Consider the following 24,470-nt stretch of genomic DNA (forward strand, 5'->3'; position numbering starts at 1 on the left):
ATAGTTATCATAAGATCGAATTTATAAAGAAAAATCAATCATCATAAAAACGTTTATTGAACCGTGTGATCTTCTGTCACATAAATATTTTTTTTTAATAAATTTTATTCATTACATTCGCAACTCTGTGGCGCTTCATCAGGGGTTATTTTAGGTTAAATGTTAAAACATGCATTTTTTTGGTATTTTCATAAAATAACAGTATTAAAGTATGTACTTAAATAAATTCTTCCTTTGCTAGGTGCTAATATTAAAGTATTTTTAGATTTTCCATTCCGTGTCTCGATTTTTATTAAATTACATTATTAGATGTGAAGATTGAAATGGTTTAATACTGGTTCATGGTTTGACACCAGTATATCCTCTTTTTAACCGACTTCAAAAAGGAGGAGGTTCTATGTTTGGCTGTATGAATTTTTTTTTTCTATGTATGTTCACTGATTACTCCGTCAATTGTGGACCTATTTTTAAATTTTTTTTTAGTTCAGACACACACACACATTTAAACATCATTCCACTAAAAAGACTAGTTCGGCTAAGAATCTCTTAGGCAAGTACTTAACATTTTCCAACAATTTTGAAAATGAATACATTTTGCCACAGAGATGCTACATCGTGCCGTTAATAGAACAAAATATAACTTGCTAAACTAATATTATTTTAGCTTACGCTATGTTATTTATTTAAGTATGTTTATGTAATGTTTTTAAACCAAAAACGATTATTCGTATTGGTATCGGAGTTATTTCTTATCGATTTGACTTATGAAAAGTCTATTTATTTAGGCAAAAAAATCTCACAAGTCCTAGCAATAAGTTGTTAGGATCAATATGATGTTTTAATGTTACTTTATGCGTTTTTACGCAGTTTTGTGGCTCGCGGAGCGTATAAGGTGATATGTGCTTTTGTATCATTATAATAACTACAGAATTGCTATGAGTTTTACCATCCTATTAACTTGTAGTGTGTAAAAAGGACAGTTATTTGAATGTGTCAATATCTAAACTTCTAAAATAATCGCCGTGTGTACTCGTATTATAATGATACAAAAATATGTAAATACACCTTTAGATTTTATAAAATATACATTATACAATATGTGGCCTATTACTGTGCCTTGCAGTATCCATCATTGTAAGTATTCGTTTTATAGTATTTTTATTGTTTAATCATGCTAGATGTATTAGGTTTTGTAAAATCACATTGTATCTACAATACTTGTCAATGGATGATATACATCGACTTTTTTTATTCGTTCTCTAAATTGTTTTACTTTTTTTTTCATGTAGATATTAACGTGACTAGCAGGATTCATTGGAGAGGTCACTCTGTGGACCTTATCCCAGACCTGGCCATAAACAAAATAAGAAAAAGAAAGAATTTTATTTTTCTAACGGCATTAACTTTGATTTAGAGCCATTCAAATGCTGAACGACTTTAATAAACGCGTCACATAGACATGGGCGTATCTAGATTTTAGGCCTAAGGAGGCAGTCTGGCCTAGAGGGGGGTAATATGGCCTAGGGAGGGGCAAATCAAAGGTTTTTAAGTAAAGGGGTGGGGATAGCTGCCCTCCCCTGCCCCCTTCATTCTTCTATCAGTAGAAGATTCATGTATCTTAAATTCGAAGTCGAGTGTATTGTCCCTTGACGTTTGTTTCAAGTGTAGATGAGCTTAGTGAGTGTTATTTATAATGAATTTATTGTTTGGAGCCGATTTTAATCAGTTAATTAACAACCAATGGTCTTGCGAAAACGTAATTATATTATGTTAATATTGAAAATAAATATCAGTTTTCTTGAGGAAATTAATCTGAATTATGTTATTTGATATTTTATTCCTAATTTTGATTATGGATCAATTAGAAATATAAAATCGTGTTACTATGAGCTTTTATATTGTTTACCATTATTTTAAAGACTAAGAAATGTTTTATCTTGTTCATATTTGTTATACATTCAAAGTAACATTGTATAAACTTGAATTGTTGTTACTAAATTCATTGATCTGTGGGCTGAGTGTGAGTTTAAATCAATTTTAGTTTTTGAACGTTTCCCGCTAGGGGCGCTGTACAATCCGTCATACATTTAATGTCAATTGTTGACGCGCTCACTAGTGAGTGCGTTTGATATAAACTCACATTGGTCCCTCTGCTAAATCACATCTTGCAAAATGTCAGAAATAAGGCTACTCATACCGATTCGGACGTAATGTGAAACCGCTCGTAGTCGTTACGTTTCAAAAAAGAATAACATACATACAATCATCACGTAAAGCGTGTTGTACCGTGATTTGTTAACTTTTGCTTGAATTTAAATTACTTAAAAAAAAACATAAATTAGTACTGGAAATGAATATAAATAAATGATCATTAAAGTATGAAATCGGCTCAATATGTGATGGTCCAAATATTATGAAACTGCGGTCAGACGACTAACATAGTGTAGGAGATACGTTATTTACACTGTAAGCTAGATTAGACCTTGTGCTGTATGAAATAAAATATATTCTTATTTAATTTACAGTGTTTACTTTTTAATTTGTTATTGTTTTTTTTTTCGTAAGTTCTGGATACTGTACCTCTAGCATGAACAACTTTCGACATTTGTTTGCGTATTCGACAAAACTCGATACTCAACCTTCGAATTAAACGATAACGTGACAATTTTGATTCAAAATAAGTTTCGTGCATCTATTTCTCATACTAAGTTCACTTTTCGACACGTTCACAAAGGCGCAGTTGTAGTTTTCGTACTAAATCTTTTGATGGCGATTCGAACTCGAAAGTTTTTCGTGCTAGCCGTACTGTACCTACTTAATAAGATTAACGATTGACTTAACCCCTTTTTGCACAACACATACAAAAATCTTTAATAAAAAGGTCATAAATAAATATTAATATTTTGTTTCGAAGCTGATTTACAGATTTGGTTTCGAATTCCAGTTTCAATTTAAAACCTAAATAACAGAGATTTCCATGTTGTTTTTATTTTTATAATTTAAATCTATCAAATTTTTTAAAATTATTCATAATTGATGTCATCAAATTGTCATTACTAAAAATATTTTTTTATTAATTTCGTTAGCATTATCATAACATTCTTCAGCGGTTATTTCAAACGTTGACAGATTTATCTTCACCCAATTTCTCGGCCCAAGTTCACGTTCTAATATTATGCGTTTGCGCAACTCGGCCCGCGACGTGTAAAAATAGGCCCGTGACATTTATTATGTTGGGGATAGGGTTGGTTTTAGAATGGCTGTTAGTGATGTGAGTAATAATATCGAAGGAAAATTATCAAAGATTATTTTTGAATTCTATTTTTAACTTTATTTAGAAGTGCAGTCAAATTATGCTAATTTTGTATGTACAAATCTACTTAGATTCTTACTAACCCATTGGCCTCAACCATTGGTCTATTCTTACCTTATTTTGAGATTACTAGTAATTTGTGCAAAACAAATAGTCCCCGTTAATCCCGAGGGATTATACGAGTATTAAGCTAAATATGCTTGTCTTACGAGTGAGTGCACAAAATTATGTATTTAATCTATCTAATGGAACATTCAATATTTTCATTTGTATGATTGGATCAATTTTTATACTCGTAAATCACAGCATTTTAACCATTTACCCTAAATATCATAATCGCTATAAAGCCAAATCATCGACAAGCCAATAAAAAACAATAACAAAGCACATCCCTAAATATTATAATCAGACAATTAATTGTCTAATGCTCATCACTCTTATCGATGACAGAGCTCGAGGCTTTTCCAATTTGGACCTTATTGCTCTTGAATTAAGGAGTTGCAGAACGCATTTAACAGTATTGGTGGCATATCAGCTGTCCATATGTGGTTTGGGACTAGATTAGTGTTACTTTTGGTTTCGATAAGGGCAGGTGCAGCATTTAAATAAAATAAAATAAAATAAATAAAATGTCTGGTAAGTGGATTTAATAAGTGTTTTTTTTTAGAATTTGAATAGTGATACTTTGGTGCCATCCCGTCTGGCCAGCGTGGGGAGTGTAGACCAAATCCTCCATTTGCCTCTGGTAAATAAGAGAGGGTCTTGCTCTTGTAGTGGAGACTAAATGACTTGTTGATGATGATTTTGATGATCAAACAATAGTAAATAGTGACAAACCTGTCGATACCTTATAGTGAAAACCTCTTAAGTGTAAAAGAAGTAATGTTTCAGGAGGAAGATAAAACTACGTGCTGTACCGAAATGCATAAATATGATAAAAATGCATTCCCGAGGTTTTCACTCTTAAGGCGACGCTGTGGAAATTTTGTGGGCTCAATATTTTTATTATTTGTAAAATTTAATTTAAAAGATTTTCATTGAATAATTATTTTATTTATTATTTATTTTATTTTGTTTGGAAAACATACAGTGAAACAATAATAATAGTATTTGCGAAGAAAGAAAATTTTGTCAGCACTGCTGCATCTATCTTTCTCTAGTAGATTCTAAACTTATTGTAACGTACATTTTTAAACGGACGAACTTGCCTTTTCTAGTTAGTGAGGTTTAATTGGTTAAGAACTAGCCCTAGTCTACCTAGGCGATCTTAAAATCACTTCAACGAATAAAGAAAATTGGTAACTTAATACGCTCTTTAAAAAATTTCCACGCGGAAATCATAAAGATGAAAATACGCGCTATTTATCATGCATCCATGCAACGTCTTTGTGGCCCATTAACAATTATACTGCGATGCGAAAATAATCTTCCTACTGAATGTTTACAAAACACCATCCTATGACGTCAGCGATCCATTGAGAATCAATGACGTCACTGTCCAAATTTCAAACAATATCCCGCCGAAGCATTATTTTTATTGTACACGCGCTAATTTTCATTACAATCTGTCAACTTCTTTGGCATAATATGGACCCAAAACACAAATATAATTCATGTTGAAGAAATGAAACACCAAAACATCACTTCTTATTTACCACAAAATAAGACTCAAATCTGTACGACTTTTCCTTGGCATTGGCATTAATATCGTTGTCAAGGTGGGTCTGTAAACTCCAGAAATAAATGTTACACTCCAGAGAGAGGATGTGCCAAATCTTTCCCGCCCTTTCGGCAGTCAACCTACATAAATCGTGCCAGATGGTCCGCTCTCTAACCTGCCAGTGCGAGAAGTGTTTGTGTTCGTATTTCGAAATTTAAAAATAAAACAAAAAACAAACGTCCCTAACTTTTTTTCATTTTTGTGGCAGTGAAAACAGAAGACACAGAAATGGGTGAAGAAACGTACACAGTTTACACCAGAATGGAAGAAATAACCGAACAGGAGGACAGGCACCTTGCTGGAGCGAAGAAAGAGATCAGAAATGACTTGACTGTGATCATACCAGAGAATCCGTTTCCAGAGATCGAAGTAGATGCGTACCCTCCACTAAAATTCTCGTGGGTCATTCCAAAGAAATTGGCAGCGATGGCTTTCCCCAGAAACGTTGAGAATTTAAAGTTTCTTACCAACCAGGGTATCACGCACCTGGTAACACTGACAGCCGGCAAGAAGCCGCCAGTGGACGATATTGCCAGGTTGCGGTGGACGGAAGTGCCGGTTGAGGAGTTCGAAGTACCCACAGTTGATGACGTCAAAAAGTTTATTGATGTCTGTAAACGGGCCGACAAAAATGGCGAGGTAAGTTAAAACCTGGTCATTATCATGATCTAATTTAAAGTTATTTTTCTAAGGCTGAGTTACACCACCTAACTTTGACCGTTATAACGATAACCGGCGTAATTTTGCTTGTTTTATACAACTGTCCTCCTAGGTCGTCCTGGAGTATATCGCTTCATAGCGATAGGACCGCCTAAATTGTGCCGTCTCTTTTTTACTTGTTTTGTATGGTGAACAGTATTTCTCCATCCGCCTAATATGCCATCATTTCAAAATGTTCCTATATTTTCTAGTCGCATCCCCGAATTAAATTATATGTAACCTTCTTTGAAAATGTTAAAAAAAAAGTTAATGCTTGGTTCCAATAAACGGCTTTCTAACTAAATTACAGTTTTGTTTGGGTCTTAACAAGCCTCGTGTCAAAAAATAAAAAACAAAGTAAAACAATAGGTCAACGTGAAACTTAATGGTTAAATGACCAGTCTTAACTGTTTAACAGACCATGTACTACATTTAGTACACACCCTAGCTAGGCTATTGTTTTTGTTTTTTTAAGTTAAGGACTTGTTATATCAGTGACACGCGTAGCACTTTCTTTTAGGTTGTCTTTATATTTTACTAGCTTTTGCCCGCGGCTTCACCCGCGTAAAATTTCGTTTGTCACAGATCGTCATAAATTATAACCTATATTTTATTCTGGATTATAAACAATAATACTGTAAAGTTACATCAAAATCCGTTCAGTAGTTTTTGCGTGAAAGAGTAACAAACATCCAGACATCCAAACTTTCGCATTTATAATATTAGTAGGATAACTACCGATTGCTAAATGTTACAGTTTCTTTTTATCCAGTTTTTTATATTCACGCATTTAATCGACCTTGTCCTGTTTGCGTGGTACGATTTTGTTGTTTCTGACACTTTTTATAAGATTGAGAATTATTGTAACATTTTCAAACACTTCCTTCTTTAATTTAGTTTCAGTTTCAAATAGCAGTAACGTTTCAATTCAATAGACAGACTGATTTATAGACGGATGTGTAGATGGACCGACCTTGTTGTGAAGTTCTTATTAGTTTGTTTGATTTATGACTTGACTCCTACACAAAATAATTTAAAATTATTATTATTTGATACTTTGATTTCAATCTAGTAAATTATGTACTACATAGTTCTATCTTTATACTCGGCCTGTTATTATGACAGAACACCTACTCAAAAATAAAAATTAACTGCTAAAATCGACTTTTGTCTATCAGGCAATTTAGTTGACACATCATTTCAGCAGTGTGATATAAATTAAAACCAACCGATGCCTGTGTAATTTAGTAGTTAGAGTTACTTTCTGGTCAAATGGGACTATTCCCATCGTTGCAACTCCTGTGCAGCCAGGATCTACAGCTTGACCGCTAATAAAACCCAACCAGTGACTTTACTTTCTGGTCCTGGAAAGTCTTGGGTTCAACTCACAGCTGATTTGTTACAGCCCACATGGTGGAATTTTTAAAATAAACTTTTTTTAAATCTATCCTTTTTATCAAGAAATGTTACAGTAATCTCTTACTAGCATTTAAACAAACAAACAGATGTAGCGATCGATAGACTCAATTAATATTCTCACCCATTCATGTTACTGTAGACAGCACGGCTGTCGAGTTCTTTTAAAAATATTTATTTGGCAAAACAACAAAAAACTTGCAACGCCGAGCAACCGGTGAATGTACTGAAGTGTTATTATTTTCGTAAATGATCTGTCATCTATCGCGTCTTTTTAGATTCACATGGTTAGTGCTATTCATAAAGATACTTACCTACTTATTTTATATCGGGAGACTCATGACGTATTTTCGGAGCTCTCTTCACAAAGTAAACTACTACCCGTTCGCGCTAAGTTTGCCGGTCCGTGGAATGCGCATCCCCTCCTCCAACCGCGATTTAATGCAAATAATTAGTGATTAAACGCAATTGAGTGTTTTATTTTACGCAAATACACAATTTTTATCAATATTAATAAATATAAAATATTTTCAATATAGTTTGCTAAAGTTATAGACGCTTTCCTTCGAGTGACGTCATATCTTAACTTATCGCGAACGGATAGTAGGTACTAAAATATTATAATTTACTTAACCGAGGCTTCACCCGCGTGTAATTCAGTTTGTCATAAATACCTACTTACTTGACACTGTTGTAACTTGGCCAAGTAATTTGCTTTAAATTACAGCCAGCCAATAAGGTGTTTATATTACTTTGATGTACTTACTTATCTGTAAACGAAAACCTAAGGTTGATTTGCGGACAATGCTTTTAGCCGTCCACCCTTTGCACGATATTTGTGAAACAAATAAAACTTTTAACAAAATATGTAAGATTTAAGGGTCTCTTAAAATTGTCGTCGTTCCATCAGGTCATAGGCATCCACTGCCGGCAAGGCCGCAGCCGCTCCGGCGTGATGCTGGCTTGCTACCTGGTGCACTTCCACCGGTTCCTGCCCGACCAGGCCATGAACGTCATCCGGATGATCCGACCAGGTTAGCTAGCACCATCCATGGTAACATTAAAAATCAAAAATCGCCCCATTATACACGTAATTTTAAAATTATGTCCAGTGATTTTGGATTCATGATAAGCACTACAAAACTAGCTTGCAAGAATACACATTGTGAATCTGTTTGTGGTCCAAATTAATAAATTTAAAAAATATCTCCCAACGACCAATAGGCCTGATTTCAGGCTAGGATCGTTACTTACATTAAAAAACATAATAAATACCTACTCGGCTAGAATAATGCAAATCAATAACAGTTGAACATGGTCTGTTGTTTTACTTCAAAAATAAAAAAATCTAAATCATAAACAAATCGTCAAATGCTCTTAAGTCTAATTTTTTTTCCTTACCAGCTTCCTTAAAATACGCGATAGTTTAATAAAAGAAAACATAAATAAAAATAAATACTCTTAGACATTAAACACTGCGCCACCCAGTCCCTAACCAAACAAAGTTGTACTAGCATGGGCACAAACATTTAATTTTTACTATTTATGGTTGTAAATACATTCATTATTATGCATAGAAAACACCCAGACCAATACAAACATAAATTAAGTTTTAATGCTCATACATGTTTGTATTGTGCGGAAATCGAACCCACGACCTCTGGTATAATGAAGTAGTAATTCAGTACGCAAACCGACCGTCATAATACAATTTCATACTTTGATTTCTCCATCCCCAGGGTCCTTAGACGCCGAGGAGCACGAAGAGGCCGTGGGCAACTACTTCATGTACTTGACAGAGGACAACCCTCTGAAGTTCGGAGTGAGCGTCGAAGTGATGGAGGAATTCATGCAAGCCGCCAAGGACGCCACCAAAAAGGTGCTGGATTGAATTGTGATGATTGTGATGTGTGATGATGTACCTGAGATTAAATGTTGACTGTTTTGTTTATGTCGTTGTTTTACTTTTTTCAAACTGGCCCAAAAAATAAAAATATTTTTTAAAATAATGTGCCAAATAGTGTACCTAATAAGCTCCAAATTATTTGTCCAGTTATTTAGAAGTGTCTTTCTAAAAATAAAATCATGGTAGGCTCAGTTCATATGATTTTGACGGTAAGTCAATTTATCTATCGGTTGACCAATCCAACATACCTACCCGCATTTAAAAAAAAATGCCGCCATTTTAGCTCGGCCTTTACTTCTTCATTTTGGTTCGGTGCTCCAGTAAATTATAGAAGTAGCAAAATATAACTTGGATAGATTTTTAATAAGATAAGATCTTGTGCTATACTTATCTAGTTAAAGCTGTTTTGGACGATCAAGATAGTGTTGTGCCAGATTCTGTAGTTATATCGATGGTTTATGGTGCCCAAGTACCCCGTTACGAATAGAGTGAGTCTTTTGTAGTGTAAGTAGTGATTTAAAGTTGAAATATTTTCGGAATAAGAAACATTAAGTAGCAGGTTCTTGGCTATTTCTTTTTTGTTGACGTGTAGGTCCTTAAATATTAGTAAATAATAGGTAGTAATAACTTTAAATTGCAACTTAAACGTACCCCCTAATTTTCTACTTACTACAAAAACGTTACCTTACCTACCTATCAGTTCGCGATAAGTTTGCCGCTGGCAATATGACGTCACTTGAAGGGAAGCGTCTATAACTATAGCAAACTACTTATATTGAAAATATTTTTTATTTACTAATATTGATAAAAATTGTGTATTTGCGTAAAATAAGACACATTAATTGCGTTTAATCACTAAGTAATTGCGTTTAATCGCGGTTGGGGGAGAGGACGTGCATTCCACCGACCGGCAAACTTAGCGGAAACGGTATTTAGTAACATTGACCGCTCTCTAAGACTCGAACCTGCGACTCCAATATCCACAATGCAACCTATCTTATTAGTGACGACTTAGTACCATTGCAGTTCAAAGTTCTCTAGTGCATGACGTATTCCAATTAATATAAATTGGCAAACCCAACCCTGGTAAATGTCAGTATTGTATCTTGCCAAAGCGTTGGCCAATACGCTCAATTGGCACCTCACCAACTACGAACAAACTATAGAGAGCATCCTAAAATAACCAACACTAGTCTCTTTACCTATCACATGTTAGGGAAGTGATAAGTGATTTTGTGGTGAAAGTGATAAGACGGTAAGTGAAGTGTTAAATTGGTGACGTTGCAGCGTTGCAAGTGAAGTTTTGGGACAAGTTTATCTCTAAATCTAGAGTAGATTAGAAGCTGTGATAACTGCATTTGTGATTCGAAAGCAATTCAATAGCCGCACTTAGATTTCTTAGTGAACCTAAATGTATTTTTAACTAGATACGGTTAATTATACTTAGGAAAAGTTTTTCGCCACGTAAATTTCCGAGATACCTTCTAGGTACCTTTATATGTATTATTATTTAATTTTATTCTGGTCCAATCAAAAACAAAGTGTTTTACTGCATTACTTACCTGGAGCAGTTAGTAGTTAACTAATTAAAGTAGTTTTCTTAACTTTAATGAATTTTTTAAACTATTGTTTTATAATTTTACTGTAAATTTTAAATTCATGTCCTAATTTTTCAGAAACTGATCGTGTCAATTTACGTTTTAAATCCTCAAATAGAAGCACAAAATACATAAAAATGATTACAAACAAAATGAGAACCAACGTGAAACTTGCAAAATTATTCTACAAATATCTGGACGAGCCCAAAGACAACAAAGAGGAAGCTGCGTCCGCGCCGGAACCAGAGACAACCGCGAAACCGGAAGTCAAAGATTACGAATCCTACCCGCCGTACAACTTCTCATGGTTCATAGAGAATAAAGTGGCTGCCATGGGGTGGCCGCAAACGGTTGAAAATTTGAATTATTTGGCTGATGTTGGAGTAGACCACCTAATTACGCTGTCACCTGAGCGAAGACCACCGATCCTGGAATGCAAGAAGAAATTGAAATGGTCTGAGATTAGAATAAAGGAGTTCGGGACGCCAAATCTGAAGCAGATACTGAAGTTCATCGAGATATGCGAGAGAGCAGAAATTAGAGGGGAGGTAAGAATATAAAATACTTTCTTTTATTATTGTAGTAGGTACCTACCTACCTACGCAATGTGCCAGTCATACCAGAAGTTATTCTCGGAATAAAATAAAATAAAAGTTTGGTCGAATCGGTCCTTAGTGGTAGTAGTGAAATGGTTTAACAACAGCTACTTAATTTAGTAATAGAAGTGAAGTGGTTTAACCTCCGCTGCTTAATTTGGTGATAGAAGTGAAGTGGTTTAACCACAGCTGCTTAATTTAGTAATAGAAGTGATGTGGTTTAACCACAGCTGCTTAATTTAGTGATAGAAGTGAAGTGGTTTAACCACAGCTGCTTAATCTAGGGGTAGAAGTGAAGAGGTTTTACCACAACTGCTTATTTCAGTGGTAGAAGTGAAGTTGTTTATCCACAGCTGCTTAATCTAGGGGTAAAAGGGAAGTGGTTGAACCACAGCTGCTTAATTTAGATATAGAAGTGAAGTGGTATTACCACAACTGCTTATTTTAGTGATAGAAGTGAAGTGGTTTAACCACAGTTATTGAATTAGGGGTAGAGGTCAAGTGCTCAGCCGCTTTATTCTTAGTTGCAGAAGTGAAATGGTTTTACCACATCTGCTTATTTTAGTGGTAGAAATGAGGCGGTTTCACTACCGCTGCTTAATAATAATTTAGTGATAGAAGTAAAAGTGGATTTATTTGAGTTACTTAACTACAGCTGCTTAATTTAGTATTAGAATTTAAATGGGTTTAATCACGGTCGCTTAATTTAGAAGTAGAAGCAGTAGAAGTGAAGTGGTTTAACCAAAGCTGCTTAATCTACTGGTAGAAATGAATTGTTAAAACCAGGTTAGAAGTAGAAGTGAAGTGGTTTAACCAAAACTGCTTTATCTAGTGGTAGAAATGAACTTTTTTTTCTATAGGTGATCGGCGTGCACTGCCGGCACGGGCGCGGTCGCACGGGCACGATGCTGGCGTGCTACCTCGTGCACTTTCGCGACATGGCGCCTGAGCGCGCCGTGCTCACTGTGCGCGTGCAGAGGCCTGGTGAGACTTACTTAAAGTACTTACTAGCTTAGCTTTTGCCCGCGGTTTCTCCCGCTTGTACTCGAATGTTGGTAGATCTATCCCAGATTCCCAGACTGGGATGGTATGGTCGACTGGGACACTGAAAATTTCACTGTGGGTGGCATAATTATGCTGTGTGGTCCTACTTTTACAATTGAAAAAAAAATCTGCCCACGTTACAGAAAAAAAATCTTTTTTATTATTATCCCTAAAATTATTTTACTTATCGCCCTCATGAGACATACTAAGTTCTCAACTTAAAACTTTAGTAAGAACGACATGGATAGGTATTATACAGACTACGTACCTAATTACACAGACATTTATAAATATTTAAGAATATTGTACGGGCATCGAACCCGCGAACTCGTGTGCGTAGGTTTCCAAACACCTCGCCAAATTCGCTATCATCTTTCTTTAAAAATTTCAGGTTCCTGCGAAACGTACGAGCAAGAAAAAATTGTCTGCCATTACCACGATTGCATGCGCGGCACGATATCCAAACCGGACTATCGATTGGTCGAAGACAAACTATACTTCGACTATTCCATGAAGTATAACTACAGCGATGACGAAGAATCGACCAAAAGTGACGACGAAAACCTGAAGGAGTTGGCAGATTTAAAAATAGAAGAAAAACAAGTGGTCGAGACTCTGCAGTTGAAGAAAAGGAAAAAATCAAAGGCCATGGTTATAAATCATCACATTTATTTTTAAGTTTATGGTTAGTAACAATTATTATTTGGTTATAATTACATACAAGATACACGTGCACTGAGTTCGTTATTATTTAAGTTTTTCTAGCATGTGCTAAGTTTTTTTCAAACTTTACAGCACACAACTATACATAGTTACAAATCATGAAAATATAGGTAGCTAATAACAAATTAAAAAGTATAATATTATTAATAAAATAAACGTAAGTTTTGAAACGGACTATCTATTACATTTACAAGATTCAACTTTTGTCCATCAAGATATTTTTAAACAATTTAACCTATTTTATTAGATTTAAGAATTTAATACCTAATAATTAATTTAATAGTACCTTACCTAGTTGTTTATTAAATGAACATCTTATAACAAATATGCCACAATTTTTGTACCTACCTACTTGAATAACAGTGGTTTAGTTAACGCAAGTCTATGCAAGTTAAATATTTTAATTTTAGTCTCTGAAATTTTATTACTTTTACATTAAGTTTGACGACAATAGGTAGCCTAACGGTTTCAGTATCGGACTGCAGATCCGAGGAATGCTTTTTTTTTTTCGACCCCTCCGACCAACTATTGTGGAATACCACCCACCGCTCCCAAAAAAACAAAAGAAACGTCTCTAAAGAGCAGGTAATAGGTACGAAAAAGTAACCCGAACGAAAAACCTGAAGAACGATTTAAAAGAAACACCTGAGAAACTAATTTAGCAGAAGTTAAATCCAAAATGTGAAGCAAATTACCGACCTAGAAAACAAAGCAAAGTATTCACATGCATCTCATGTGAAAAGTAAGTAGGTATAAGATCATCACGAAAAGATGCATCTTAAATTACCTACTTAGGCTGAGTGCTTTTTGTGTGGAGTTCGAAATTTTTTTTACTTTTGTTGAAGTTGTAAGACGGTGCAATCCAGCCTTTTAAGACAATAACAATAATCAACAATGTATAATGTAATGTAATATGTAATAAAAAATGTATGGGGATTACAGAAAACTATTTTATTACTTAACAAACTTGAATAAACAGCCAAACAAGAATTCTACTGGAAAAAACTTAATTATTGAAGAAAACCCCTTGAACAGGAATGCTTAAAAAACACCAAAGAAAAGAATTCAGTAAGAAATAAATCCGAATAAAACATGGCCGATGACAAAAAAGAAATCAAAAACAAAGTCCAGAAAAGAACGATATGAACAGAAATGCTTCAAAAAATAAACGTCTAAAAAAATAATACGTGCTACAAAATGGCCGACGTAAAATAGAAAAGCCAAACATAGAATAGTAGAAACAAGGTAAAAATACAAAGGCATATTAGGACTTCACCAAGAGAACCATAATCCTAAGCGATACCTTCTGATTTTTAAATGTAAAAGAGATATTGCGTGAAAAAAACCGTCTGAAAAATAACGCGTGCTACAAAATGGCCAATGTGACGCAGAAAGCCGAACTAAATTTTTCATATTAGAATAGGTAGTAGACACCGGGTAAAAATACCAAGACCAAAAAGAGAACCATATTCTTAAGCGAGAACTTCATGTTTTAAATGCAAAAGAAATATTGCGTGAAAAAACGAAAAGAATCCCTTGAACAGGAATGCTTCAGTAAAACCTCTAAAAATGAAAAAAAAAAAACTTTGCCAAGAAAAATATTATATTTGTGACCGAAAAGTTCTGGTTTTTAACCATAAAAGCGGAGGTTGACATTATGGTTTAAAATACGTTTTATTACCTCAAGAGAAAACAATGACTGTTCCATTATGTAGGTATCTACATAAAATAAGTAAGAAACTTGAACAAACCGCCGAACAAGAAATACTAAGGGAAAAAAAGAAAGCTGAACTTACTTAAATATTGAAGAAAACCCCTTGAACAGGAATGCGTAAAAAACACCTAAGAAAAGCATTCAGTAGAAGTATCGTTTCAGCCAAATGCCAAATGACGTCCACTGCTGGACAAAGGCCTCCTCCAAGGTTTTCCACAATGCACGGTCCTGCGCTGCCCGCATCCAGGCTCTTCCCGCGACCTTTACGAGATCGTCGGTCCACCTAGTAGGAGGCCTGCCCACGCTACGTCTTCCAGCCCGTGGTCGCCACTCGAGAACTTTTCTGCCCTTCATTTGCCCTGCATTTCTGCCAAACAGTCCAGTTAGGTAGGGCCAACTTCGAGAAAGAGGTCAATCGTCGAATCCAACTCGGCTGGGCAGCGTTCGGGAAGCTACGCAATATACTCACGTCCGAAATACCGCAGTGTCTCAAGACAAAAGTCTTCGAGCAGTGTGTGCTGCCAGTGTTGATTTATGGATCTGAAACGTGGTCGCTTACTATGGGCCTCATAAGAAGGCTCAAGGTCACCCAAAGGGCGATGGAGCGGGCCATGCTTGGAGTTTCCCTGCGTGATCGAATCAAAAGTTCTCAGTAGAAGTAAATCCGAATGAAACATGGCCGACGACAAAAAGAAATCAAAAACGAAGTCCAGAAAAAAACGACATGAACAGAAATGCTTCAAAAGAAACGTCTAAAAAAATAATACGTGCTACAAAATGTCCGACGTAAAATAGAAAAGCCAAACATAGAATAGTAGAAACAGGGTAAAAATACAAAGGCATATTAGGACTTCACCAAGAGAACCATAATCCTAAGCGATACCTTCTGATTTTTAAATGTAAAAGAGATATTGCGTGAAAAAAACGTCTGAAAAATAACGCGTGCTACAAAATGGCCAATGTGACGCAGAAAGCCGAACTAAATTTTTCATATTAGAATAGTAGACCCAGGGTAAAAATACCAAGACCAAAAAGAGAACCATATTCTTAAGCGAGAACTTCAGATTTTTAAATGCAAAAGAAATATTGCCTGAAAAAACGAAAAGAATCCTCTGAACAGGAATTCGTTCGTTCGTTTCAGCCAAATGACGTCCATTGCTGGACAAAGGCTTTCCACAATGAACGGTCCTGCGCTGCCCGCATCCAGGCTCTTCCCGCGACCTTTACCAGATCGTCGGTCCACCTAGTAGGAGGCCTGCCCACGCTACGTCTTCCAGCCCATGGTCGCCACTTGAGAACTTTCCTGCCCCAACGGCCATCGTCTCTACGAGCTACGTGCCCCGCCCACTGCCAACTTGATTTCAATTCTGCGAGCTATGTCGGTTACTGAACAAGAATGCTTTGGGGAAAAAAATGGGATTTTGCCTAGAAAAATATAGGTTTATTTTGTGACCGAAAAATTCTGGTTTTTAACCATAAAAGCGGAGGTAGACATTATGGTTTAAAAATGAGTTTTATTACCTCAGAGAAAACAATGACTATTCCATTAAGTACATAAAATATAATATTATATAAATATAGAAGAAAACCCCCTGAACAGGAATGCTTAAAAAAACACCTAAGAAAAGAATTCAGTAGAAGTAAATCCGAATGAAACATGGCCGATGTCAAAAAGAAATCAAAAACAAAGTCCAGAAGAGAATCCTCTGAACAGGAATGCTTCAAAAGAAACGTCTAAAAAAATAATGCGTGCTACAAAATTACCGACGTAAAATAGAAAGCAGGGTAAAAATACAAAGGCATTTAGATATTAAAAGAAATTTGGACTTCATCAAGAGAACCATATCCTAAGCGATAAATTCAGATTTTTATATGAACAATAATAAATATTGCTTGACAAAAAGAAGAGAATCCTCTGAACAGGAATGCTTCAGAGAAACGTCTGAATTTTTTTTTTTAATTTGGAGTGCCAAAAAACATTTTTGAGACCGAGAAATTCTGGTTTTTACCGATAAAAAGCGGTATATGGTTTCAAAATGAGTATAAAGAAAACAATGACTGTTCCAAAGGTACTGCCTGTACTACAAGAAATACCTACTATGGGAAAAAAAGCCGAACGAAAATATAGAAGAAAACCCCATGAACAGGAATGCTTAAAAAAACACCTAAGAAAAGAATTCAGTAGAAGTAAATCCGAATAAAACGAAATCCGAATAAATCAAAAACGAAACGAAAAAGTCCAGAAAAACCATGAACAGGAATGCTTCAAAAGAAACGTCTGAAAAATAACGCGTGCTAAAAAATTGTCAATGTAAAATAGAAATCCAAACAGAATAGTAAACACAGGGTAAAAAAATACAAAGTAATCTTAGTAAATATTAATAAAAGAAATTTGGACTTCACCAAGAGAACCATATCCTAAACGATAACTTCCGATTTTTAAATGAACAATAAATATTGCTTGATAAAAAGAAGAGAATCCTCTGAACAGGAATGCTTCAGAGAAACGTCTGAATTTTTTTTTTATTTGGACTGCCAAAAAACATTTTTGAGACCGAGAAATTCTGGTTTTTACCGATAAAAAGCGGTATATGGTTTCAAAATGAGTATAAAGAAAACAATGACTGTTCCAAAGGTACTGCCGAACAAGAAATACTATGGGAAAAAAAAGCCGAACGAAAATATAGAAGAAAACCCCCTGAACAGGAATGCTTCAAAAGAAACACCTACAAAAAAAATTCAGTATACGTAAATCAGAATAAAAAATAGCCGATGACAAAAAGAAATCAAAAACGAAGTCCAGAAAAAAACGCCATGAACAGAAATGCTTCAAAAGAAACGTCTGAAAAATAAGGCGTGCTACAAAATGGCCGACGTGACGCAGAAAGCCGAACTAAATTTTTCATAATACCAAGACCAAAAAGAGAACCATATTCTTAAGCGAAAACTTCGTTTTAAATGCAAAAGAAATATTGCGTGAAAAAACGTTAACGAAAAAACGTGAACGAAAATAATAGAAGAAAACCCCCTGAACAGGAATGCTTAAAAAACACCTAAGAAAAGAATTCAGTAGAAGTAAATCTGAATAAACATGGCTGATGACAAAAAACAAAGTCATAACTTCAGATTTTTAAATGAAAAATAAATATTGCTTTAAATAAAGAAGATAATCCTCAGAACAGGAACGTCTGCAAAAAAAATTGACTTTGCAAAGAAAAACATTTTTGAGACCGAAAAATTCTAGTTTTTAACTATAAAAAAATAAACGAAAATAAAAAAAAAACATCCGTTTGGGAGCTAAGTACTACGCCATAGTACCAAAATGGCCGACGACGTGAAAATGAAAATCACACAAACAGCGAAACGAGAATACCACGTGAAAAAGAAAACTGAACTTAAATATTGAAGAAAATCCCCTGAACAGGAATGCTTCAAAAGAAACATCTGAGAAACGAATTTAGCAAAAGTAACTCAGAAGATATGAAACAAAGTGAAAAAATATAGATAGGTAGGTATAATACATTACATTCCTTCATCCGGCATTGCAAGCTCTCGAACGCAGAATCGATACCGGATTGTCTGCGCAAAATACCAAGAACGGGGTAACGGGTACCACATTATTTATTATTATTATTTTGAGTTGTTTTAAATTCTCAGCATTTTATGCTGGTATTAATGTTATCCACGGGGCGAGACCAAGTGGATAGCATTGATATTATTATTATTAATATCATGGCAAGTACTTACTATTATTACTTATAAATGACGTACGCAAAGATACAGGATTGCCTACGCAAAATAAGTACACCTGAAAGTTGTACCTTAGAGAAAACAAGGGATGTTCCATTAGGTACATAAAGTAAGTAATAAATATGAACAAACTACCGATATCGAACAAGATTGTGCATGTATCATTGTACGGCTGCTCATTCGTTCGCTTGCTTCGCTCAGAGAATCTTGTGTGCGCGCGCGCGTTACCTTTTATTTTAGCATATTTTCGGGAGTTACAGTGACAACCTCTAGTTTTGTGTAAGGATGCCGGGCACAAAAAAGTTACGTTTTCGTTACCAGTTTTGATATTAAGGGAAAAAGAAAGCCGAACTAGAATACTGAAGAAAACCCCCTGAACAGGACATGCTTCAAAAGAAACTTTTAAGAAACAAATTTAGTAAAAGCACTTAAATCCAAAAATGAATGAAACATGGCCGACGGCAATCAAAAATAAAAGTCCAGAAGAGAACCCTCTGAACAGGAATGCTTCAAAAGAAATGCCTAAAAAACAACGCGTGCTACAAAATGGCCGACGTGACGCAGAAAGCCGAACTAAATTTTTCATATACATAGAATAGTAGAAACAGGGTAAAAATACCAAGACAAAAAAGAGAACCATATTCTTAAGCGAAAACTTCATGTTTTAAATGCAAAAGAAATATTGCGTGAAAAAACGACATCAGACTTCAGAAAAACGTCTAAAAAAATTAAATAAAAAAAATTGGACTGCCAAGAAAAATATATTAGTGACCAAAAAATTCTGGTTTTTAACCATAAAAGCGGAGGTAGACATTATGGTTTAAAAATGAGTTTTATAACCTCAGAGAAAACAATGACTGTTCCATTAAGTATCTACATAAAATAAGTAAGAAATTTGAACAAACCGCCGAATAGGAAATACTAAGGGAAAAAGAAAGCCGAACGAAAATATAGAAGAAAACCCCCTGAACAGGAATGCTTCAAAAGAAACACCTACAAAAAAAATTCAGTATACGTAAATCCGAATAAAAAATAGCCGATGACAAAAAGAAATCAAAAACGAAGTCCAGAAAAAAACGCCATGAACAGAAATGCTTCAAAAGAAACGTCTGAAAAATAAGGCGTGCTACAAAATGGCCGACGTGACGCAGAAAGCCGAACTAAATTTTTCATAATACCAAGACCAAAAAGAGAACCATATTCTTAAGCGAAAACTTCGTTTTAAATGCAAAAGAAATATTGCGTGAAAAAACGTTAACGAAAAAACGTGAACGAAAATATAGAAGAAAACCCCCTGAACAGGAATGCTTAAAAAAACACCTAAGAAAAGAATTCAGTAGAAGTAAATCTGAATAAACATGGCTGATGACAAAAAACAAAGTCATAACTTCAGATTTTTAAATGAAAAATAAATATTGCTTTAAATAAAGAAGATAATCCTCTGAACAGGAACGTCTGCAAAAAAAATTGACTTTGCAAAGAAAAATATTTTTGAGACCGAAAAATTCTAGTTTTTAACTATAAAAAAATAAACGAAAATAAAAAAACATCCGTTTGGGAGCTAAGTACTAGGTACGCCATAGTACCAAAATGGCCGACGATGTGAAAATGAAAATCACACAAACAGCGAAACGAGAATACCACGTGAAAAAGAAAACTGAACTTAAATATTGAAGAAAATCCCCTGAACAGGAATGCTTCAACAGAAACATCTGAGAAACGAATTTAGCAAAAGTAACTCAGAAGATATAAAACAAAGTGAAAAAATATAGATAGGTAGGTATAATACATTACATTCCTTCATCCGGCATTGCAAGCTCTCGAACGCAGAATCGATACCGGATTGTCTGCGCAAAATACCAAGAACGGGGTAACGGGTACCACATTATTTATTATTATTATTATTAATATTATGGCAAGTACTTACATAAATGACGTACGCAAAGATACAGGATTGCCTACGCAAAATAAGTACACCTGAAAGTTGTACCTTAGAGAAAACAAGGGATGTTCTATTAGGTACATAATATTAAAGTAAGTAAGAAACATGAACAAACTGCCGAACAAGAATTGTGCATGTATCATTGTACGGCTGCTCATTCGTTCGCTTGCTTCGCTCAGAGAATCTTGTGTGCGCGCGCGCGTTACCTATTATTTTAGCATATTTCCGGGAGTTACAGTGACAAAATATAGTTTTGTGTAAAGATGCCGGGCACAAAAAAAGTTACAAAAAAAAAGAAATCAAAAATAACGTCCAGAAGAGAACCCTCTGAACAGGAATGCTTCAAAAGAAATGCCTAAAAAACAACGCGTGCTACAAAATGGCCGACGTGACGCAGAAAGCCGAACTAAATTTTTCATATACATAGAATAGTAGAAACAGGGTAAAAATACCAAGACCAAAAAGAGAACCATATTCTTAAGCGAAAACTTCATGTTTTAAATGCAAAAGAAATATTGCGTGAAAAAACGAAAAGAATCCCTTGAACAGGAATGCTTCAGTAAAACGTCTAAAAATGAAAAAAAAAAATAACTTTGCCAAGAAAAATATTATATTTGTGACCGAAAAATTCTGGTTTTTAACCATAAAAGCGGAGGTTGACATTATGGTTTAAAATGCGTTTTATCAGAGAAAACAATGACTGTTCCATTATGTAGGTATCTACATAAAATAAGTAAGAAACTTGAACAAACCGCCGAACAAGAAATACTAAGGGAAAAAAAGAAAGCTGAACTTACTTCAATATTGAAGAAAACCCCCTGAACAGGAATGCTTAAAAAAACACCTAAGAAAAGAATTCAGTAGAAGTAAATCCGAATAAAATATGGCCGATGACAAAAAGAAATCAAAAACAAAGTCCAGAAAAGAACGCCATGAACAGGAATGCTTCAAAAGAAACGTCTAAAAAAAATAATACGTGCTACAAAATGGCCGATGTCAAATAGAAAGCCAAACAGAATAGTAAACATAGGGTAAAAAAATACAAAGTAATCTTAGTAAATATTAAAGAAATTTGGACTTCACCAAGAGAACCATAATATCCTAAACGATAACTTCCGATTTTTAAATGAACAATAAATATTGCTTGATAAAAAGAAGAGAATCCTCTGAACAGGAATGCTTCAGAGAAACGTCTGATTTTTTTTTTAATTTGGACTGCCAAAAAATCATTTTTGAGACCGAGAAATTCTGGTTTTTACCGATAAAAAGCGGTATATGATTTCAAAATGAGTATAAAGAAAACAATGACTGTTACAAAGGTACTGCCGAACAAGAAATACTATGGGAAAAAAAAGCCGAACGAAAATATAGAAGAAAACCCCTTGAACAGGAATGCTTCAAAAGAAACATCTGAGAAACGAATTTAGCAAAAGTAGGTAACTCAGAAGATATGAAACAAAGTGAAAAAAATATAGATAGGTATTACCTACCTACGTTACATTCCTTCATCCGACATTGCAAGCTCTGGAACGCAGAATCGATACCGGATTGTCTGCGCAAAATACAAAGAACGGGGTAAAGGGGTTAATAAAAATAAATGTGGTTTATTTCATTTTTGGATTTAAGTACTTTTACTAAATTCGTTTCTTAAGAGTTTTTTTTTTAAGCATTCCTGTTCAGGGGGTTTTCTTCAGTATTTTAGTTCGGCTTTCTTTTTTCCTTAACCTATCAAAACTGGTAACGAAAAAGTTACTCTTTTCGACCAAAACATATACCAAATACTACTTGAAGAAAAAAAAACAACGCAACTAATACTTAAAACTAAAATACTAAAAATATAAATAAAAAGAAAATAAAAAATAACAAATTGACTCACACCTGCCGCAACAGGTTTATGGCAGCAAAACCTACTGTGTCTGCGAGGGTAGAGGGCGTCGAAGAACCTCACTAACTGTTGTCCCTATCACTAACGCAATCATCTTCATAAGAATAATAAAAAAATAGTCATAAAAATAAAAAATAAAAAAAAACAACTAAAATACCTACCTAATTACTACTTAATACAAAAAAAACTAAGAACTACTAATAATAAGAAAAAAAAAAGAAAAAAAAACATAAATAAATAGATTAAATAAAACTACATTTTAATGTAAAACTTTTGCGTAGGCAATCCAATTAAGAATATGGTTCTCTTGGTGAAGTTTAAATTCTTTTAATAACTAATATGCATTAGTAAAAAAAACAAAACCTTATTACTACTTCATAAGAAACTAAAAACAAAACCTTATTACTACATAATAAAAAAACTAAGGACTGCTAATAATAGAAAAAAGATAAAGTAAATAAAACTTAATCTACTCCTCATGTGTTCCATGCTTCCAAGAGTAAGTAACGCCTAGGCCTAGGTAATTACTACTTAATGAAAAAACTAAGAACTACTAATAATATAAAAAAAAAAGAAATAAAACATGTGTAATTAAAATAAAATAATAATTGGGTAGGCCATCCTGTATCTCCACGTGTATAATCATCGTCAGTCACGTTTTTTCCACGCATTCGAGAATTGAAGTTTAATATTGAAATCACCATTCGGGATACGTCAATAAAACATAAAAAAAGTTTACATAAAAAAAAAACAAAAGAAAATAAAAAATAACATATTGACTCACAACTGCCGCAACAGGTTTATGGCAGCAAAACCTACTGTCTGCGACGGTAGAAGGCATCGAGGAACCTCACTAACTGTTGCCCCTATCACTAACGCAATCATCTTCAAAAGAATAATAAAAAAATAGTTATAAAAAAAAAAAATTAAAAAAATACAACTAAAATAACCTAACCTACCTAATTACTACTTAATAAAAAAAAAACTAAGAATAACTAATAACAAAATTCCAGCTCAATAGGAAACCGGGAAGTGGGTCAATTTTAAGTTGCAAGATTTGACGACAGACACCAGACATGTGAAAGTAAATAAAAGCTTGTAATAAGAAAAAAAGAAAATAAAACATAAATTAAATAAATAAAACTAAGTAGGTATAACTTTTGCGTAGGCAATCCAATTAAGAATATGGTTCTCTTGGTGAAGTTTAAATTCTTTTAATAACTAATATGCCTTAGTAAAAAAAACTAATTACTACTTCTTATTACTACATAATAAAACAACTAAGGACTGCTAACAATAAAAAATAAAAAAGTAAATAGGTAAAACTTAACCTACTCCTCATGTGTTCCATGCTTCCAAGAGAAAGTTACGCCTTGGTCTAGGGTGTCGAGAAGCCTCATCCCTATAATGTAGGTCTTCTTATTATTAAAATAGTGAAGGTAATTTAAGATTTAAAATGTATCTGTCACTTCAATATTTTGTTCTGCGCTGTCTGCGATTAAACGATTGAATTGTAAGACGTGCGTTTGCTTTCTACACCGCTCCGTAGTAGATACCTACATACATATTTCTCAATCCCTTTGTCTCCTAGTCCTGACTGAGACAAACAGTTCTGTCTGAGCTGTCTACTCCCAACTATATTCTGTGCATCCAAGGGGTTTTTTTTTATTAGTCCCATGAGGCTGCTTGCGTTAGTAATAGGGACTGGACTAGAGAAAGAAAACCGAACCAAAGTACTGAAGAGTACCCACTGAAAAGGAATGCTTCTAAAAAAATCGAAGAAGAATTCGTCGAACAGTGCAAGCATTGATTGCACCCATCGATATTTGAAAGGGGATTTCAAGAGAAACTGCTTAGAACCATGGAATACCGGAGGAGTAGACAGACCAGTCTCAGGAGACAAAGGGCAAAGCTTGTTGATGACTATGGTGGGTTCTACTACCAAAACCACGGGGCGGATCGCGTTAGTTATAGGGACCACAGCGACAACAGTGAGATTCGTTAATCTTGGTGGGCTCAAGGTTTATGGTGAGCTATTAGATTCACAGCAGCCCAGTTTGCTGAAAAACCATGGGACGGATCGCGTTAGTGATAGGGGACCACAGTGGGACTGGTTAAACTTGGTGGGCTCATTTTATGGTGAGCTATTAGACTATCACGGCAG

At 34.6% G+C, this 24,470-nt stretch overlaps 2 protein-coding genes across 4 annotated transcripts in view; both read left to right on the top strand.

Moving 5' to 3' along the window:
- LOC135082867 (dual specificity protein phosphatase 23-like) overlaps window positions 1–9,099 on the top strand; it is a 239,321-nt gene extending 230,222 nt beyond the window's left edge. Inside the window, exons 2-5 of one of the 2 annotated variants that reach the window (XM_063977628.1) lie at window positions 3,922–3,949; window positions 5,242–5,672; window positions 8,059–8,182; window positions 8,888–9,099. In XM_063977628.1, the coding sequence (XP_063833698.1) occupies window positions 3,943–3,949; window positions 5,242–5,672; window positions 8,059–8,182; window positions 8,888–9,039 (714 nt within the window). In that variant the 5' untranslated portion in view covers window positions 3,922–3,942 and the 3' untranslated portion in view covers window positions 9,040–9,099. Of the gene's footprint in view, window positions 1–3,921; window positions 3,950–5,058; window positions 5,172–5,241; window positions 5,673–8,058; window positions 8,183–8,887 lie in introns of those variants that run through there. The other variant, XM_063977627.1, reaches the window with a different exon arrangement.
- Window positions 9,100–10,158: 1,059 nt separating this feature from the next.
- LOC135082603 (dual specificity protein phosphatase 23-like) lies at window positions 10,159–13,027 on the top strand. Of its 2 annotated transcripts, none has more exons than XM_063977383.1 (4): window positions 10,159–10,309; window positions 10,731–11,200; window positions 12,109–12,232; window positions 12,684–13,027. In XM_063977383.1, exons 2-4 carry the CDS (start codon window positions 10,790–10,792, stop codon window positions 12,968–12,970), a joined length of 822 nt encoding a protein of 273 aa, XP_063833453.1. In that variant the 5' UTR covers window positions 10,159–10,309; window positions 10,731–10,789; the 3' UTR covers window positions 12,971–13,027. The 2 variants fall into 2 exon arrangements, with proteins under 2 accessions (XP_063833453.1, XP_063833454.1); XM_063977384.1 differs by lacking the exon at window positions 10,159–10,309 and adding an exon at window positions 10,391–10,542.
- The last annotated feature ends 11,443 nt before the right edge of the window (window positions 13,028–24,470 follow it).

This window comes from Ostrinia nubilalis, chromosome 22 (genome assembly GCF_963855985.1).
Source record: "Ostrinia nubilalis chromosome 22, ilOstNubi1.1, whole genome shotgun sequence".
NCBI lineage: Eukaryota > Metazoa > Arthropoda > Insecta > Lepidoptera > Crambidae > Ostrinia > Ostrinia nubilalis.

Coding starts and splice junctions, on each gene's coding strand:
- LOC135082603 (XM_063977383.1), top strand. CDS start 10,790: ATGATTACAAACAAAATGAGAACCAACGTGAAACTTGCAAAATTATTC. Junction 11,201..12,108: donor GAGCAGAAATTAGAGGGGAG/GTAAGAATATAA, acceptor TTTTTTCTATAG/GTGATCGGCGTGCACTGCCG. Junction 12,233..12,683: donor TGTGCGCGTGCAGAGGCCTG/GTGAGACTTACT, acceptor TAAAAATTTCAG/GTTCCTGCGAAACGTACGAG.